We start from the raw sequence: 19,899 nt of genomic DNA, 5'->3' as shown, positions 1-19,899 counted from the left end.
AGATCAGGTACATTGCCTTACTCACTGTCTTCATGCTTGACTTAACATTTCTACAAGCCATAGTTAGTCTTTAATTAGTATCATTTGTCTATTATATCCAAAGTCAGCCATTGGAATTTTCAATCTGTGTGATCACTGAACCTTATGATGGCGGGGCAGTCAAGATTATGGACGCTTTTTGCAGTTAAGTAATCAGTAGCATTGTAGGTTAAAGTGATGGTATAAAGGAGAATACAGTGTGGGAGATGGGTTATTTTCCTCAACAGCGTTAGTTAAATTACTTCTTTGCTTAATTAAAGGAGAGTTTTAATTTCATAAAAGCTTTAGACTGAGATTCGTTGCTTACAATAAGACTACGGCCCCACTATCAGTATCTTGTCAGTATTTTACATCAGTATTTGTAAGCCAAAACCAGGTGAGGAACAATCAGAGGAAAAGTATAATAGAAACACGTCACCACCACTTCTGTATTTATCACCCACTCCTGGTTTTGGCTTATAAATACTGATGTAAAATACTGACCAAATACTGACCATGACCATAACCATGAGCTGCAACCTTCACAGTTCTGTCTGATGGAAGTGTGAAATCTGCAGCCTTTGAAAGGTCGATGATTGGCTAGCGCTCACTTGATTGCTCGTAGACACAGTGCCAACTTCACTGGATTGGCGCCAGTCCAGGAGCTGAGTATATGTTTTTTTTATTTGATGTGGGTCCCTTTAGCATAGATGAAAGGGTTGTCTAGTAGTGGACAATTAGCAATCAATTTAAACTTAGTCAAGATGGGCCCGCATCTGCCATGTCTTGGCTATGTGCTGGCAGTCTGGGTATGAGGTGACGTCTATGTTTCACCCTTCTCCTAAATATGTGCCCAATTTTGCATCAATATTAGATACTCAATACCCAGACCTCATGCAGTTCTATAGACTGAATCTACTGCAGGTAATGACCTTGTTGAAGACACGGAAAGTAGAATTTCAACATTTACAGATGATATTAAACTCTGCAAGCAAATCAACATAGAGGAGGATAATTTAATATTACAGAGAGAGATTTATGTAAACTGGGAGCTTGGGTTGAGAATTGGCAATTGAAATTAATTGTGTGTAAATGTAATGTCATGCACTTGGATCTAACGAAACAAAATATACAATTATGAACTACCGTATTTTGCGGATTATAAGATGCACCCCAAATTTTGGGGACGAAAATAGGAAAAAATGTTTTTTAATAAACCGGTGTGTGTTATAATCAGCTTACCTGGGGGGGGGGCGGCGTTGGTAGAGCAGGGTCCCAGGGTTGCCGCTGCCTGAGGCAGGAGATGCTGCGGAGGCAGGAGATACTGCAAAGTCTTGGAGATGCTGCAGGGTCCCGGAGATGCGGCGGAGGCAGGAGATGCTGCGGAGGCAGGAGATGCTGCGGGGTCCCGGAGATGCTTCGAAGGCAGGACGGGGTGTTCGGAGGCGGGAGGCGGCTGTGGGCCCCATGCTGTCTGCCAAGGTCTGCTGGAGGTCTCAGGAGATCTCAGGAGACGAGATTGTGCCGGAGTACGAGATCTCGGGAGAAGAGATTTTGGTGCCGAGATCTCAATCTGAGCATGTGCCATCTCCAGCGGCCATTTTCCCGGAGTCCACCGCATAGGACAGTGTGGAGGGTGCGGGGCTCCGGCTACCACAAAATGTCAGCGGAGCCCCCGCACCACCGAACACCTCCAGCAGAACTTGGAAGACAGCATGGGGCCCGCAGCCGCTTTCTGCCTCCGAACACCCAGTCCTGCCTCCGCAGCATCTCCGGGACCCTGCTCCACCGCAGCCGATAAGGTGATTTAACTTTGTAAGACGCAAGCCTAAAAGAGCGTCTTATAACGCGAAAAATACGGTAAATTTTAATACACCAGGTAAAACTGCCAGGCACCAGCTGCCGAGGAAGCTGAGTTTATGGGATGCATTAAAAGATGCAGAGATGCTAATGATAAGAACATAGTTTTGCCTCTTTACAAGTCACTAGTGTGACCACACTTAGAATACGGTGTACAATTTTGGGCTCAAGTGTATAAGAAAGACATAGCTGAACTAGAGCAGGTGCAGAGAAGAGCAACCAAGGTTAAGGGAATGGGTAGACTGCAATATCAAGACAGATTAACAAACTTATAGGTGATCTTAATACGATGAAAAAATATATGAATGGAAAGTACAGCACTCTCTTGAACTTTTTATTTCTCTAAATCTGTGTATATGTGTATGTAGTGTTTGTGTGTTACTATGGAAGACGGTGGACTGGTCTAACAAACCACATTTTCTTAGACATCATTTAGGCAGCTGAGTGTGCTCAAGTTGCCTACCTGAGAAAGAGATGGCATGAGGATGCACTCTGTGAAGAACTAAATTGGGAAGATGGAGTGTATCGCAGTATAATGGTAAGGTTCTGCTTGGAAACCTTGGGTGCTAGTATTCATGTTGATGGTAGTTTTACATGTACAACCTGCACAATGATTGTTGGAGATCAAGAACACTCCTTGATGGTAACAGTATCCTCTAATGGAAGTAGGTTCCTTTACAAGAATATGGCATCATTGCCACATTGCAAAAATAGTTCAGGAATGGTTTGAGGAACATGACAGAGAGTTCAAGATGTTGACGTGGTCTCTTAAGTTTCCCAAATAGAAATGCAATCAAGCATTTGTGAGATCTGGTGGAAAATCAAGACTGATCCATTGAGGTTGAACATTGCATCTTACAGGACTTGAAGGATCCGTTGCTAACTTCTTAGTGCCAGATACCACATTGATTTCAACGTGTTTTTACTGATCTCTGGGTAAAATGTATACCAGGTTAAAGGTTTTTAAATGCAAACCGATGATGGAGACTGTTCAAGAAAGACAAAGACAGCACAAATGGTGATCATGGCAGGCAGTATTTCTTCCCCAATCAGCAGTCCAAAGAGATCATGTAAGCTTGTGGCTTTCAGCCATAAAAGTTGGTCATTTCAAATGTTACTGTCAACATCATTAGGGGCATATGGGAATAACATTTAGGGACATTTAATAGTTAAAACCCTGCTTTAAAATTGCAGATGGTGAGTCCTAGGTATTTCCTCAGGTACACCATTAGTCATTTTCTTTAAGAATGATAATAGTCTGTATAGGTACTACATTTACTATGACTGGGGGGGTTGGTAAAAAGCAAAAAAAGGATAAACAATAGTGATGAATCAAAAAAGGAACAATAATATCTATATTATATCATACATGTGTATAAGGAAACACGAACAATGAAATAGTGATGACTAAATCTATAATATACAGTGGGGAAAATAAGTATTTGATACACTGACGATTTTGTAAGTTTTCCCACCTACAAAGAATGGAGAAGTCTGTAATTTTTATCGTAAGTACACTTCAACTGTGAGAGACAAAATCTAAAAAAAAATCCAGAAAATCATGTTGTATGATTTTTCTATAATTAATTTGTATTTTATTGCATGAAATAAGTATTTGATACAATAGAAAAACAGAACTTAATATTTGGCACAGAAAACTTTGTTTGCAATTACAGAGGTCAGATGTTTCCTGTAGTTACTGACCAAGTTTGATCATACTGCAGCAGGGATTTTGGCCCATTCCTCCATACATACAAATCTTCTCCAGATCTTTCAGGTTTCGGGGTTGTCGCTGGGCAACATTGAGTTTCAGCTCCCTCCAAAGATTTTCTATTTGGTTCAGGTCTGGAGACTGGCTAGGCCACTTTTTAGTTGCCCTGGCTGTGTGTTTCGGGTCATTGTTATGCTTGAACACCCAGCCACGACCCATCTTCAATGCTCTTACTGAGGGAAGGAGGTTGTTGGCCAAAATCTGGTAATACATGATCCCATCCATCCTCCCTTCAATACGGTGCAGTCGTCCTATCCCCTTTGTAGAAAAGCATCCTCAAAGTATGATATTTCCCCCACCATACTTCATGGTTAGGACGGTGTTCTTGGCGTTGTACTCATCCTTCTTTTTCCTCCAAACACGGCGAGTGGAGTTGATATCAAAAAGTTCTATCTTGGGTCTCATCTGACCACATGACCTCCTCCCTGCCCTGCAGGATTTTAATCCATGACAGCGTAGTGTGTTACTAATGTTTGAGACTGTGGTCCTAGCTCTCTTCAGGTCATTGACCAGGTCCTCCCGTGTAGTTCTGGGCTGATTCCTGACCTTTCTCAGAATCATCCTTACCCCACGAGGAGAGATCTTGCATGGAGCCCCAGATCGAGGTAGATTGACAGTCATCTTGTGTTTCTTCCATCTTCTAATAACTGCACCAACAGTTGTTGCCTTATCAACAAGCTGCTTTCCTATTGTCCTGTAGCCCACCCCAGCCTAGTTCAGATCTACAATTTTGTCCCTTGTGTTCTTAAACAGTTCTTTGGTCTTGGTCATGGTGGAAAATTTGGAGTGTGATTCATTGAGTGTGTGGACCGGTGTCTTTTTAAACAGGTAACGAGTTCAAACAGGTGCAATTAATACAGGTAATCAGTGCACAGTAGGGGGGATTCTCAAAGAAAAACTAACAGGTCTGTGAGAGCCAGAATTCTTGCTGGTTGGGAGGTGATCAAATACTAATTTCATGCAATAAAATACGATTTAATTATTTAAAAATCATACAATGTGATGTTTTTTTATTTTTAGATTCTGTCTCTCATAGATGAAGTGTACCTAAGATAAAAATTACAGACTTCTCCATTCTTTGTAGGAGGGAAAACTTGCAAAATCGTCAGTGTATCAAATACTTATTTTGCTCACTGTATAAGGGGTAAAGAAAGTTGCGTCGAAACGCGCGTTGGGGGATGTATATTGCCTGTATTTATCTTTCTCTGCAATGTCATCTCTTTTCCCATTGTGGTTCTGTGTTTAAAATCCCATATTTATAATTTTAATTATGTTGTTTATCTAATAAAAAATTTATTTTCTAATATAGGTGCTTTTGAACTCAATTCTTTATAAGTTTAAACAATAGTGATATTATGAAGAAAGGGAAAAATCATGAAAATAGTTGAATCACCTCATCCATGCTAAAACAAAAAAAGCATAAGAAATCCACATAGGTGGAAAATTAGTGAGTCTGCCCACTGGGAGATACTTGTTAATAGGAAACATATGTGTTGTTGTTTTTTTAATAGTTTTCTCACAGTCAGATTCCATTGTGCTCTACACCTAGTCATAGGCCAAAAACTGATAATGACTGCAAAAAAGCAAAGTAAAAGAAGTGTGTGTACTCACCATATATGCCCGTCTCTCCCTGTCAATCAATGTCATATCTGAGTTGACTTGGTAGTACTTTAAATTTTGCTGTACTTCCATATGCTCTGGGTTGGCCATGAAGAAAGTGTGAGCCGCTTCAGCAGCTTTATCCAGCTGATTTAACTAGGAAACAAATATGTACAGTACACAATAAATACATGGGTTCTGCCACAAATCACAAACCATATAACCTTATAACATTATAGATTTATAGCACACTCTCAGGTAAGACCCTTGTCCACTTAATGATCATGGGTGGAACAGTGGCCAGATGGAGCTGGCAACCATGGAACCTCATTTCTCTAGCCAAGTCAGCCCCCTATACTTCACTGCTGTTGTATGGACACAAAAGGGGATAGGCTTAGTAAACCGACCTCCTTCATGCATGTCACCAATACCAGAGAATTTTTAAGTTATCTGCTATAACAAATCTAAGTTAGGAGCGTAAGGTCAATGGCCGTGAGACAAGGTCCGGAATCAAGACTTCAGAATAAAAATATATAAGTAGGTTGTATTTGTTTTCATTTGGGCAACAATTACATATTTTTCTCCTTCAGCAAAAGCTTCAACCTGAGAATTTACTATAAGAACATGGTGTGAGAGTAATAATTGCACAGGAGAAAAAAATACTGATTGGATCTTCAAGTGACGTCCGTGGCTCTGCATTCTTTGCAAGGTAGTCAATATTAATAATTTATGCTCTATAATTGATATAAATTATTATGGTATATGCCATGACAAATTTCATAATTTTCTTCCATCAGTGTATGCCAAGCCTCTTAGTACCTAGTCCTCCCAAAGGACACTAATTACAGTGCATTATAATTATTCCATTTTCGTTGGCATCCAAGTTGAAATCATTTCTTTGATGAAGCTCTGGTTTCCTGGCGTGACATCACCATCACACAATGATTTTCCTGTTCACAGTGACATCGCTTACAGAGAGACGACTTTCCCTCAGAGCTCTGAATTCCAAAGCTATGAGCTCGGAGCTCTCACACCATGTTCCGTGCTGAATGTGACTATTAGAGGCGATTCTGAAACATTTAACGGATCCCTTAAGGGCTTGAACAATCTTCAGACCTTCGCAGAATGGCTTCCTTTGCTAACATCAAGCAGGATCGTAGCGAGTCGCTCATTGTAGGCATTTTGGAAAGAGACTGAGTTTGTCAGTGAAACAGCAGTGAAAAAGATAAACAGGATTATGAGAAGTACATAAAGCCTAATAAAACTGCACAAACAAAACTTTTTTCTTGCTCTGTCTGCGCCAAGTCAGATGTTGAGGCTTGTTTGTTACTTAAATGCACTCAGCTCTAAGCAAGTGAATAAAATATGAACTTTCTCCACACCTGTGCTTATCTGATGCCATAAATCTTCGTGCTATAACTAACAGTTTTACCACCAGAAATGCCATTGCTTGAAGCCATTCCACTTCTATGGAATGATACTTTCACTTGATCCAAAGGTACTCAAGATGATGAATTGATGTCATCTAAATGACAAGTAGTATATATTATATATCTTCAAAGTGATCCTTGGTTTGCAGCTTAAGAAACAGAAAAACAATAATTTACATGGTTACTCCTATTTTTCTCGCCCAGTGGAATGGAGTCCTGGTACAGTTACCTGTACAGTTGGTTATTTGGACTCCACTATGCAAAGAAATACTGTAAAAGGTCTTAGAGGTCAGGTCACCATAATCAGAAATTTATGGTATATTCTAGAAAAATATTTAGATTTGAGAGTCCTCAGTGGTTGATACTTTTTAATGGCTAACTGAAAAGATGGTAACAAATTAAAAAGTAAAAATGTATCAACCACTGAGGACTCTCAAATCTAAATATTTTTCTATCTACTGGCTAACACGGTACAAAGATATATATTTTTCCTGTATGGTATATCCTAGTAATTTGCCATACTATACAAGATGGGAATTTTACTTTGAAGATAATCAAAAATTACAATAAAATCCGTTTGTCAGTCCTTATCTCCGATGAGGCCCATAGCTACCCTAAGCACACTCTAGGACAAATAGTAAAAGATATCAATTAAAGATTGTAAAAGATGTTTTTATAGCATAGGACACCGTGAAAGATTCTGGAAGTATCTTAGGAAAACACAGGTGAAATATAAAAACTCTGCGTATTTTGTTTCTACACCCAGTGATTTATAGGCAGGATCCCAAAAACTAAAAATATCTAGTATCGGGATAAGTGTCAAAACTTGCTTTAGCATTTTTCACAATAATCGTTAGAGGCTGTAGCTGCTGATCCTTCTCGATAAACCAGCCATGGTGTAGACTGCAGCTCAACAGTCCAATAGTCAGAAAATACAAGCTTTTCTTACAGCCCTGGTCCAATGTAATTTTAGAATGAATTTTAACTAAATGTTTTACCTGTGCCTAAGAAAGTATGCGTTTTAGCATAAATCAAAATTATTTACTTAAAAATGATTCTAGGAATCCATTAGAATGACGCCAAAAGAAAAGATGCCTCTGGCAGCTAAGATGCTCAAAAGAATTCTCATCTGTCCGGAACTTAATTAGAAGGTCCATCTTGGGAAAAGCAAAATGCACCCCCACTGATTAGAATCACTAGTGATCTCAGTCTTAATTAAAAGTGTCTAGCCGATTCTTAAAACTCTATCAAGTTCAAGCGATATAAAATAAATTAAAAAAAATGCAGTAAAAGAATGACAGAAAACAAATGAAAGAATAATTCTATTATGAAAATGAGAGTAAGAAAGAAATAAGAAATTATTAGAAAATTAGACAAATAAGAAATAAGAAAATTGGTCCAAAAAAGAATTATCTTTCCAGTAAAGTGAGAGAAGTGGTGGCGGGGGGAGAAAATATACCGTAATAGATATATAGTTAAAGATCGTCATTGTGTAACAACTATACTTGGACCAGCACAAAGAACATTCTTGCTTTAATATTCTAATATTATTGTTTCTAATAATAAGAATTCTCAGAAACATGTGAAAGAAATAAACGCCTATTAAAACATCACTTACAGCATGTCTGAAAATGCCCTGATGGAATTTTGTGTACTGGCATAATTAACTCATTATTTAGGGTGGTTCAGGGAGTGGTTACTTATTTTTGCCTTCTAGCTATTGTTTATGAAAATCATTTAACTCAAACCACTTTTTCCATTAAATTATAAGCCACGGCTTCAAATAGAATAAATATGAAATACAGGTGCATCTCACTAAATTAGAATATCATCAAAAAGTTAATTTATTTCAGCTCTTCAATATAAAAAGTGAAACTCATATATTATATAGTCATTACAGACAGAGCGCTCTATTTGAAGTGTTTATTTCTGTTAATGTTGATGATTATGGCTTACAGCCAATGAAAACACAAACGTTATTATCTCAGTAAATTAGAATAATTAACAAACAACACCTGCAAAGGCTTCCGAAGCGTTTAAAAAGGTCCCTTAACCTGTTTCAGTAGGCTCCACAATTATAGGGAAGACTGCTTAATTGACAGATGTCCAGATTGACACACTCCACAAGGTCCCAGAGTTCCAATTTTCATTGGAACTCACAATCTACATTCCTTATCAAGATGTCTTTGAAAAGTGGGAAGAAACCAGAGTATACAGAGGAAACCCACACAAATACGGGGAGAACATACAAAGTTATCAATGTTAGCTCAAAACTATTTTATAAGAAATCTGAACTAGATGCAACTGACCAAATACAAACAGTGCACCGGCTGCATACCTTTACTGCAAGTCATAATTGGATGTTAACACAGTGACAAATAAGATTTAATGACACATGAAAACGGTGTACAAGGGCCAACAGCTATATGATTAAATTGCTAACGCTCTATTTGGGTATACGGGCCATACATATAATGTAGCAGCCATTAGAAGTAACATCACTCAAATCAGGATCAATTTCCAAACGTGGTTTTCATGGAGAAATTAAACACGTGCAATTCATAGTAGCTTTAGTAGTTATAAGACAAACCTAATAGAACTTGTTTAGAAATCTTGAAGACATGTCATCACTTATACTTTTATCACCTGAATGGAGTAGTAGAAAATCTACAAGCTAGAGGAATTTCTCGACCTCTTAGTCATTTTACTGCTTATCCTAGTAACATTTTTAGTTTATCAGAGCATTAGAAAAGTTAAATGCTAAAGAAATAATTCTTAAGTCTGAACATACAGCCTAATTCTGCCAAAAAACATTTTTATCTAACAAATCCCTTGGTCTTTGCACATAACATCTCAACCAAGTTGAGGACCAGGAGCCATCTTCCGTAACTAATTCTAAGTTAATTCATGGAGCATCTCTACCCTGTTCTCTTTGTTCTCAATTTGAATTATTGTCTGTTAATACAAAAGTCATGTCTGTTAGGAGACTAACCTCGCTAGAATAGACTAGACTGTGGTCAATGAGACAGGCAGTGATGTCATATGGTTGACAGATGCAGATTGGAGGACACTATATGGAGTAGAAGTGAAATCATGCTGGAAAATGACTGCTTCATGTTACTTTGCTTGGAATCTTATGTCTTTAATATAAGGTAAATGAAGAACTGTCACGGAACATTTTCCTAATTTTCAACATGACCAGTTACTAGTGTTACGCGTTACACAGTTACACGAGACATGCAGGGATTGCCTAACAGACAAGCAAACCCTGCACACGCTGTCTAACAGTGGCGAGTCATGCAGCTGCGGCGACTCAAACATATTTGACAAGCACGCCGAAGATACTTGGTTAGGACTCGAGCGTGCTCGGATAACACCTTATCAGGGCACGTTCGCGCAACACTACCAGTTACCAATTTCCTATTCATTTCTTAAAAAAAAAATTAGATTGAAATTGTATAAACAGAGTGTCAAACAACATTATGTATAGTTTTAATGAAAGAAGACATTTATTGTACTATGGTCTAGTTGTAGACAAAGCAAGACAGGGAAAATGGATTAGACAGGATATAATACTATATGATAAATTCAATACCAATAAAGCCACATTTCTTAATGTTAGCCAGCATTCCAAGCAGGCATGAAGACGTAGGCACTCGAGTGGCCGTTTCTCGTGATGCCACCAAGGCGTTGGATTTGGTCAAATAGCAATACTTATGGGATGCTCTGGAGACATTTGGGTTCAGCCAGACCTTTATATCATGGGTACCATTTCTATATCATGTCCCTGTACCACTACATAGTGTAAACAGATGACTGTTGAACCCTTTACGGCTGCACAGAGATACAAGGCAGGGATGTTCCTTCTGTTCTGTATGCTCTGTCATTGGAACCTTTTAGCAGAAAGCATATGCAAAGATCCTCTATTATTAGACTATGAAGTGGTCCCTTTGATAAGCATATACTGTAGGCCTATATGCAGAATATATGATTTTATACTTAGTCATTACATAGTATCCTGGCACTCATTGACAAATTTGGTACTTGTTAAAGCCTTAAAATAAATCACTCCAAGTCTAATATTCTGTCCCTGGATATTTTCCCTGTGAAACAGGAAAAATCAGATACCCCTATATGGTGGTATGGCACCAGAGAATACTTGATGATAAAAGTAAGTAGATATATTCTACATTATTACACTCTTAACATTTTACCTCTAATCACCCAAATTTGTGCAGACTGTACAACCTGGGCCGGGCCGCCACTATGCTAGGTTGAGTAAGTCTTTTTAAAATGATTACTACGTAAAGTAGTATATGTCATCCATCACCAACGGAAAATGATAAAGAGAAAATGTAAATACACCCAAAATTGCTGGAAATGTCCAAACAGTCAATTACAGGCCAAGGTGGTTGCTCACCCATTTCTGGTTTGTCTATGCTGCAGGGAATCATTGAGGGTAGGTATTACTTTTTTTATTATACCAATCTATGCTCTTAAAATAAAATAATTTATAGCCTCTGGCACATCCCTCTAATGCAGGGGTGGGGAAACTTCATCCTGAGGGCCATTTGTGGCACACAATGACCTTTTCTCCAGTCCCTGGGCAGATTCCTGGTGACCGTAAGGCTTGAGCCGGTGACCATGCTTTGCCAGCCACCCACCCTTTAAATTCTTTCTTGCACTGCGAGCACGCACACACAGAGTTCATTACTAAATGCTGCAGCGCGTGCATTGAAGGATTACGTCCTGACGCTGGCCAGTGCCAGCATCTGGACATATTGTGTGGAAGGAGTTAGCGCGCTATGGGCTCCTGTTCCACAGATGAAAACCGCACTAGCCCCACTGTTTTCTATGATATTCATGCTCCAGCCCCATCGTCTCATGTGATGTCCATGCTCCAACCCCACTGTCTCCTGTGATGTATATGCTCCTGCAGCAGTATCTCCTATGTGATGTATATACTCCAGACCCAGTCTCTTGTGATGTATTTGCTCCAGCCTCACTGTTTCCTGTGATGTATATACTCCAACCCCAGTGCCTCTTATTGTATATACTCCAGCCCGGCATTTCCTATGTGATGTATATACTCCTACCCTAACATCTCCTATGTGATGTATACGTTCCAGCTCAACTGTCTCCTATATGATGTATATACAGCAATCCCATCAGCTCCTATGTGATATATTTGCTACAGCCCCAGCGTCTCCTATGTGATGTATAAGCTACAGACCCAGTGCATCCTATGTGATGTATATGCTGCAGCCTCAGTGTGCTATATTATGAATCGCTCAGATATTATTTAATGATCACTGATTATTCTTTGATGTCACTTCCGTGTAATTCATTATATGTTGAAACTGTGTTTGCACTATTTCACTGCTGTTGAAAGCTCGGGTGGAGCTGAAACATTCAGATTTTGCCAAATAAAAGAATCAAGATTCACAACATCTCTGAGTGTCGGGAATTCTTCACTTAATTTATCTTAATTCCACATGCACCACAAGGCACAAGGAGTGAAGTGCTCATCGCTATTTGGATTCGGAATTTATACTCAGTTCAAAGGTGGCAACTAGATTATTACAAGGGATGGAAGACTTTTCATATGATGAGAGGTTGGAAAAGTTGGGCTTGTTTAGCTTAGAAAAAAGATGTCTCAGAGGAGATCTCATTTATATGTATAAATACATGTGTGATCAATATGAAGGGCTGCAAGATGATTTATACCTTTAAAAGGAGCTTATAAAGGACATGGGGACACTCATTATGTATGGAAGACACACAATTCTGGTATTTAAATAAAGAGTTCTTTATAGTTAGAGCAGTCATTGTGGAATTCTCTACCACAAGAAGTTGTAATGACAAATACATTTACCAAATAAAAGAGCTGGATGCTTATTTCTCACAACAAATGGCATTAAGGGTTATAAATAATCTAGTGGTATAGATTGTATAACTGGTGGAGAAAGGTTGAACTTGATTTTCAACCTACCGTATTTTTCGGAATATAAGACGCACTTTTTTCCTCCAAAATGTTGGAGGAAAATGGGGGGTACATCTTATAGTCCGAATGTGGGGGGGGTGTATATATATATGTGGGGTGTGGGGGGAGCGGTAGCGGTGGAGGAGCGGGACACAGGAGGCAGCAGCCGCCCGCTGCAGCTACACTGTCCCCGCTGCTAAAGAAAATGAATATTCACTGGGGCGTGGGAAGCACTGAATATTCATGCTCCTTAATAGCAGCACACAGTGTAGCCGCGGCTCCTGCTGCTGCCGGAATCACCTGTGCCCGCTGTTAAAGGGCATGAATATTCAACCTCTCTCCACACCAATGGGCGTGGGGAGGGGTGAATATTCATGCCCTTTAATAAGCGGGCACACGCGATAGCCCGGCAGCAGCGGGAGCCGCAGCGTGGCTACACTGTGTGCCGGCAATTAAGCAGCATGAAGTCACTGCTCCCCGCGCACACAGTCATGGCGTGGGGAGCAGTGACTTCCAGCAGCTGATCTCTCCATGCGAGCCGCGCATGGCAGTGACGTCATGCGTGGCTCACATCGAGAGATCAGTGCGGGCAGACCTGATGCAGCGCTGGAGGAGAGAGAAGAAAGGAGAGTATGAGTGTTTATTTTTTTTATGTGCAGCCAGATGGGGATTAGGGGGACCGTGCATACTAGGATAAGGATGAGGGGGCCATACATACCAGGGTAAGGATGAGGGGGCCATACATATCAGGGTAAGGATGAGGGGACCATACATACCAGGATAACTCTGAGAGGGCAATACATACCAGGATAAGGATGAGGGGTGCCTTGCATACCAGAACAGGGATGAGGGGGCCATGCATACCAGGACAGGGATGAGGGTGCCATGCATATAAGGATAGGGATGAGGGGTGCCATGCATACCAGGATTGGGGATGAGGGGTGCCATGCATACCAGGATAGGGATTAGGGGTGCCATGCATACCAGGATAGGGATGAGGGGTGCCATGCATACCAGGATAGGGATGAGGGGTGCCATGCATACCAGGACAGGGATGAGGGGTGCCATGCATACCAGGACAGGGATGAGGGGTGCCATGCATACCAGGATAGGGATGAGGGGTGCCATGCATACCAGGATGGAGGGGTTCCAGGCATACCAGGATGGAGGGGCTCCATGTGTGGCACCCCAGTGGTCTGGTTACCACAGTAATAGAAATATTACGTCTGAGAGCAGGTGGGAGGTTTCTCTGGTCAGGAGCCCTAAGCATGCAACACCGCCCGCCCAGACCTGGGAGGGGAGGAATCTGCCCTTATAAACTGGGTCTGGGGCGGGATTAGGAGAGAGAGTCCCAGACAGAGACGCAGTCTGGTCTGGAGGACAGCAGACACAGGGAAAGGAAGAACCAGGAGCTCTGTAGGAGCAGGAGTGAGTGCCAGGGGCTGGAAGCCAGATAGCTCGCCCTGGCTGGAGACACTAATACCGGACATGGAGTCCGAGGCTGTGGGGACATCCAGAACCAGCAGCAGAATCCAACCGGCAAGGGATTCCAGGTCCTCTGGCCATAGAAGCCCGGAAGCACGGTCACAAGCAAGGGACCAGCACCGCCGTCATGGAGCGGAGGCTAACAGAAGGCCCCAAGTCACCGGCCGTACGGGTGAGCACCACACGGTATACTCAGGGACGTGGGCTACTTCTACCCGCACACAGCAAGGTAGCCAGGAAAGAGTGCAGATAGTCGGGAAGGCCTACAACTCCACCTGGCCAGGGGAGATCCTACTTGCTCACAGACTGACCTGGCCCCTACTGCTAACCAGTACTCCCGGGAGGGTCTGCCTTATAACACCAGTAAAGACCCTGAACTGCACTGCACGGACTCTGAGTTATTCCTGCTGCGCTCGTGCACCATCACTCCCATCATTCACACTAACTGCCCTGAGGCTCTACTCCTCCCGTGGGGAGTCATCCCATTCTTAGCTGCACACATAACACCGGCCTCAGCGGTCTGCCTTGCAGCGGCGGTCCCCACTGACCGCAATCCACGGGTGGCGTAGTCGGACTATCATCATACCAATAACTCTGCCTCTAATTTGACCACCCTGGGCACGGACCGGGTCAGCGCCACGGAGACTACAACCCCCAGCGATCCGGCTCCGGGTATTCCCTGCACAACACAGGCCCAGGGGGCGCGTCAACTTTGGCGTAGTCGGCAGGATTCAGACCAACCCGCCACCAACGGGTATTGTGTGCCTGAAAAAGACTTTTGAACTTACCTGAGAGAAGTTTCCCGCCGTCCGGAACCGTTTCCCGCCATCGGACGCCATCTTGGGTCGTTTCCCGCCATCTTCTGCCGACTTCCCGCCATCCGCAGCCGCTTCCCGCCATCGGACGCCATCTTCAGGACGCCGCGCAGGAAAAAGAGGGGCGTGGACGCCGAAAACGCGCGAGATCCGAAGCTCCGCCCCATGCTCCGACGCTGCGTAAGGTCCTGGAAGGGAGGAAGAGCGATGCTGACTTCACAGGAGCGCGACGCAAGGTCCTCAACCCCGACGATCGACTGCGGAGCCGCGGCCTATGGAAGAAGAGCATCGCAAGGTAGGCCACGGTCCACTAGGGGGGAAGGAGGATGTCGTATACCGAGGGGAGCTCCACCGCCACACCGGCCGCCAGCACAACCGCTGCTGCGGTCATGCCATTCACTATGCCCTATATCCCGGGGGCAACCTGGCTACCCCAGTACTCAGGGGAGTCACATACCCTAAGTGACTTTAGGGAAAGACTGGATAGCCTCTTCCAGGTATACCCCCTCACGGAAGAGCAAAAAGTGAGCATCCTGGTGGCCCAGCTAATCGGGGCAGCCCAAAGGGAGGTAAAGTCCTGGTCACCTGGGAAGAAGGGGACTGTCAGAGAAATACTAGCCCGGCTGAAAGACACATTTGATACCCGAACCTCAGCCGAAATAAAGTTCAGATTTTACGGGTGCAAACAACGGGCACATGAAAGTATAAGAGACTATGCTCTAAACCTACAAGAGGCCCTGAGAGCCATTAAGCAGGCAGACCCTGACAGCGTGGGGAATGAAGACAAGCTGTTGACCGAACAATTTATTGAGGGTCTACTGTGCAATGCCCACCGAACCCAGTTGCGGGCAATGGCCTTACAGGACCCTGACCTGGACTTTGCACAGTTCAAGGACAGAGCCATCCGGGTGCTCCGAGAACCAGCACCAGGTGGCGCTGTGACCCACAGGCGCCCTGCTATCACTTATCACCAGGATGCGGCGCCCTTGTCTGCAGGGCCTGTGGGAGCTGATGCGCAGGCTTTGAACAATAACCCGGCTACAGACCTGCACCATCAGGTCCAAGAGCTGACTAAGAGCGTTGCCGCGCTAACCAGAACTGTGCAGTCTTTACAGATCTCTTCTCCAGGAAAGACCCAGCTGGCATCTGGACCGGAAGACGTCCCGTGGCGCCGACTGAGGAGGACCCCACCGGCCAGAGGAAGACCCAGCGACAGATACAACGAGGACGGACGACCCATCTGCCGCCGCTACAATCAACCCGGACATATGGCAAGGTACTGTCATTTAAACGGGCACAACCTGGGGTAGAGGGCCAACCCCCAGGCCTAAGATCATCAGGCCCATCAAACTGGCGTGACAAATACGTAGGGGGATGTCCGGTCTTGCCTGTGGTACTGGATGGCATTCCTATGAGTGCCCTACTAGACACTGGGTCACAGGTGACTACCATCCCGTACGTGCTCTTCAAGCGGTACTGGAATGACTCGGACATAACCCGCTACCCAGATGAGCATTATCGCCAGCAATGGTCAGCCCGTGCCACAGATAGGATTTAAAGAGGTGACCATCAAGGTCGGTAAGGTTGAACTGCCGGCACAAGGACTGATCATTGTAGACATTGACCGTCGCGAGAGTCACCCAAAAATAACCCTAGGTACCAACGTAATTGAAAACGGTCTTGCAGAGGTGATTCTTATTTTGCAACAGGTTGCCAAGAACGCCAGTTCCAGCCAGCAGCGTGTCCTCCAAAAAGAGATCCGGGCACTGATGAAACGGCAACAGGTGGAACTATCTGGCGGTGAGAAAGGTAGCGTGAGAATGTGTGAACCGTTCCCTATTGCCATGCCCCCGAAGAGTGAGATGATGATTTGGTGCAGGGCAGCTATTGGTCTAATAGGTAGAGACTACCAAGCAATGGTAGAACCCGTCTACTCAGACAGTAGGCCCACCACTTTGACAGCACGGGGGGTGGTCGATGTACGCCATGGGAGGGTGCCCGTCCGCATCATAAATATCGGGGAGAGAGAAGTACACCTGCCCCGGTATGCCACGCTAGCCAAATTGTTCACCATCAACCAGAACTATGTACAGGCCGTGGAACCCTTGCCTCCATCTCAACCAGAGGAAGGTAACGGCTCTAAGAAACCAATGGAGGACTGGTGTCAGCAACTGCATTTGGGTACTGATTCCACTCCCTCACATCAAAAACAGGGAGTCTATCGGGTGGTTCAAGAGTACGAGAGAGTGTTTAGTAAACACCCGCTGGACTTCGGGCGAGTAAAGGGGGTAGAACATCACATCCCCATGGGAGACCATCCTCCCATAAAGGAGAGATACAGACCCGTACCCCCTGCACACTATCAACACGCCAAGGGGATGCTAAAAGACATGAAGGAGGCTGGGGTGATTAGGGACAGCTGTAGCCCCTGGGCAGCTCCACTAGTCCTAGTGAAAAAGAAAGACAACACCATGAGAATGTGTGTAGACTACAGGAAGGTCAACCGTATCACACACAAAGATGCGTACCCGTTACCCAGGATAGAAGAGTCCTTAGCTGCATTAAAATCTGCTAACTTCTTCTCTACTTTGGATCTCACTAGCGGGTACTGGCAGGTTCCTGTAGCAGAGGCGGACCGGGAGAAGACCGCATTCACCACCCCGATGGGACTCAGCGAATTCAACTGTATGCCGTTCGGGCTCTGCAACGCACCAGGAACCTTCCAACGGTTGATGGAATGCTGTCTGGGACACCGGAACTTCGAGACGGTCCTATTATACCTGGACGATGTCATCGTCTATTCCAAGACCTATGAGGACCATCTGGAACACCTGGCAGAAGTGTTTGAAGCCCTGGCAAACTATGGCCTAAAGGTAAAACCCTCAAAGTGTCATCTACTGAAGCCAAAGGTACAGTACCTGGGACACGTGGTGAGTGCTGACGGAGTAGCCCCCGACCCTGACAAGATCACGGTGATTAAGGACTGGCCAAGACCATCCAGCATAAAGGAAGTGCGGCAGTTCCTCGGGTTGGTAGGCTACTACCGAAGATTCATTCCCGGTTTTACCAAGAAGGCAGCTCCTATGCAGAACCTCCTGATAGGCCAGTCCAGGAAGGCCAAAAACCAGAAGCCACCCTTCAGATGGGAAAAGCTGGAAGAGGAGTCATTCCGCCAGCTGAAGATGGCCCTCACGGGGGATGAAATCCTGGCGTACCCTGATTACAGCCAGCCCTTTATTCTCCACATGGACGCAAGCAACATCGGGCTAGGAGCCGTACTGTCCCAGATCCAGCAGGGGAGAGAACGGGTAATTGCTTACGCCAGCCGAAAACTGAGACCCACGGAAAGAAACCCTGAGAATTACAGCTCGTTCAAGCTAGAGTTCCTGGCAGTGGTGTGGGCGGTAACCGAACGTTTTAAGCATTACCTTGCCTCTTCCAGGTTCACTGTGTACACGGACAACAACCCGTTGACACACCTGGACACTGCAAGACTGGGTGCCCTGGAGCAGAGATGGATGGCCCGCCTGTCCAATTATGAGTTCACAATCAAATACCGGGCGTGACGCTCCAATACCAATGCGGACGCCGTGTCCAGGATGCAAAACCGACCGGACGGAGGGGAAGATCCAGAAGAACTGGAAGAGGTCGAACTCCCTGCGTTCCACCGTCATGGGATTACCAAGTATTCCCACCGTGTGAGGGGCCAGCGATCCGCTACGTTCAACCCCTTACCCCACTACAACTGGGCGGAGACGCAAGACAGTGACCCCGCAGTCCGTCTGGTGAAGGAGATGCTGACCCAGGCTGACGCCCGCCTGGACCCAGACGCTCCGGAAGAGACCAAGCAACTGTGGACGGAAAAAAGCAGACTTTTTCTCTACAAGGAGAAGTTGTGCCACAGAATGGTCAATTCCCGGACACATGAACTGATCTGGCAGGTTGTGGTACCAAGACGGGACGCAACTATGGTGCTGGAGGCCTACCACAAAGGGGCAGGGCACTTCGGATGGAAGAAGCTGGAGTTCCTGCTGCGTGAACGGTTCTACTGGATAGGCATGAGAGGAGCCATTGAGAGATGGTGTAGAGACTGTGGCCCGTGCAATCTAAGGAGGGACCGTGCCAGCCAGAGGACTCCCCTGCAGCCCTTCCTCACCAGGCAGCCGCTGGAACTGGTCGCTCTGGACCATATTAAACTGGCTCCAAGCAGAAGGGGGTATGTCTACGTCCTAACCATCGTGGATCACTACTCCCGGTTCCTGGTGGTGGTCCCTGTCAAAGACTTGACGGCTCAGACAGCAGCCAGAGCCTTCCAGCTGCACTTCTGCCGCCCACACGGGTACCCGGACCAAGTGCTGACGGACCAAGGACCAGCCTTCGAAGCGGAGGTCTTCCAGGAGTTCTGCAACCTGTATGGCTGCAAGAAGATAAGAACAATGCCCTATCACCCCCAAACCAATGGACTCTGCGAGAAGATGAACCAGGTGGTGATAGATCTGCTAAAAACATTGCCCCTGGAAGAACGCAGTCTGTGGCCTGAGAAACTGCCCGATCTGGTGGACCAGTATAACCACATCCCGGTAGGTTCCACCAACTGTACCCCGGCTTACCTAATGCGAGCAAGACCTGGTAAGCTGCCTGTTGACCTGGATATGGGAGTCCTGACACCCGAGGACACCTCGCCAGAGGCAGACTGGGATACAGAACGGCAGCAGCAGTACCGGAAAGTACAGGAGAGCGTCGAGCGAAGTCTCTGTCAATCAAGAGAAAGGCAGGAGAGGACTTATAACCAACATGCTACCGCTGTTCCCCTGGTACCTGGAGAGCAGGTCTTGAAAAGAAAAAGGTGGCTCCATAAGTTGGACGACCAGTGGGAAAAGGACCCGTACACAGTACTGCCCTCAAGCCACAATAATCCAAAGGTGTACGTCATCAGCA

At 44.8% G+C, this 19,899-nt stretch overlaps 1 protein-coding gene across 4 annotated transcripts in view; it reads right to left on the bottom strand.

The window, feature by feature from the left end:
- Positions 1–19,899, bottom strand: part of P3H2 (prolyl 3-hydroxylase 2) — a 247,026-nt gene that overhangs the window by 91,961 nt on the left and 135,166 nt on the right. For 3 of the 4 annotated variants that reach the window (XM_073675167.1, XM_073675168.1, XM_073675170.1), the window contains exon 2: positions 5,261–5,404. In XM_073675167.1, the coding sequence (XP_073531268.1) occupies positions 5,261–5,404 (144 nt within the window). Of the gene's footprint in view, positions 1–5,260; positions 5,405–6,364; positions 6,488–19,899 lie in introns of those variants that run through there. The other variant, XM_073675169.1, reaches the window with a different exon arrangement.

Source organism: Phyllobates terribilis, unplaced genomic scaffold (genome assembly GCF_046119375.1).
Source record: "Phyllobates terribilis strain yellow unplaced genomic scaffold, ASM4611937v1 Scaffold_3__8_contigs__length_932513732, whole genome shotgun sequence".
Lineage (NCBI taxonomy): Eukaryota > Metazoa > Chordata > Amphibia > Anura > Dendrobatidae > Phyllobates > Phyllobates terribilis.
This window is presented reverse-complemented; position numbering and strand designations above follow the sequence as displayed.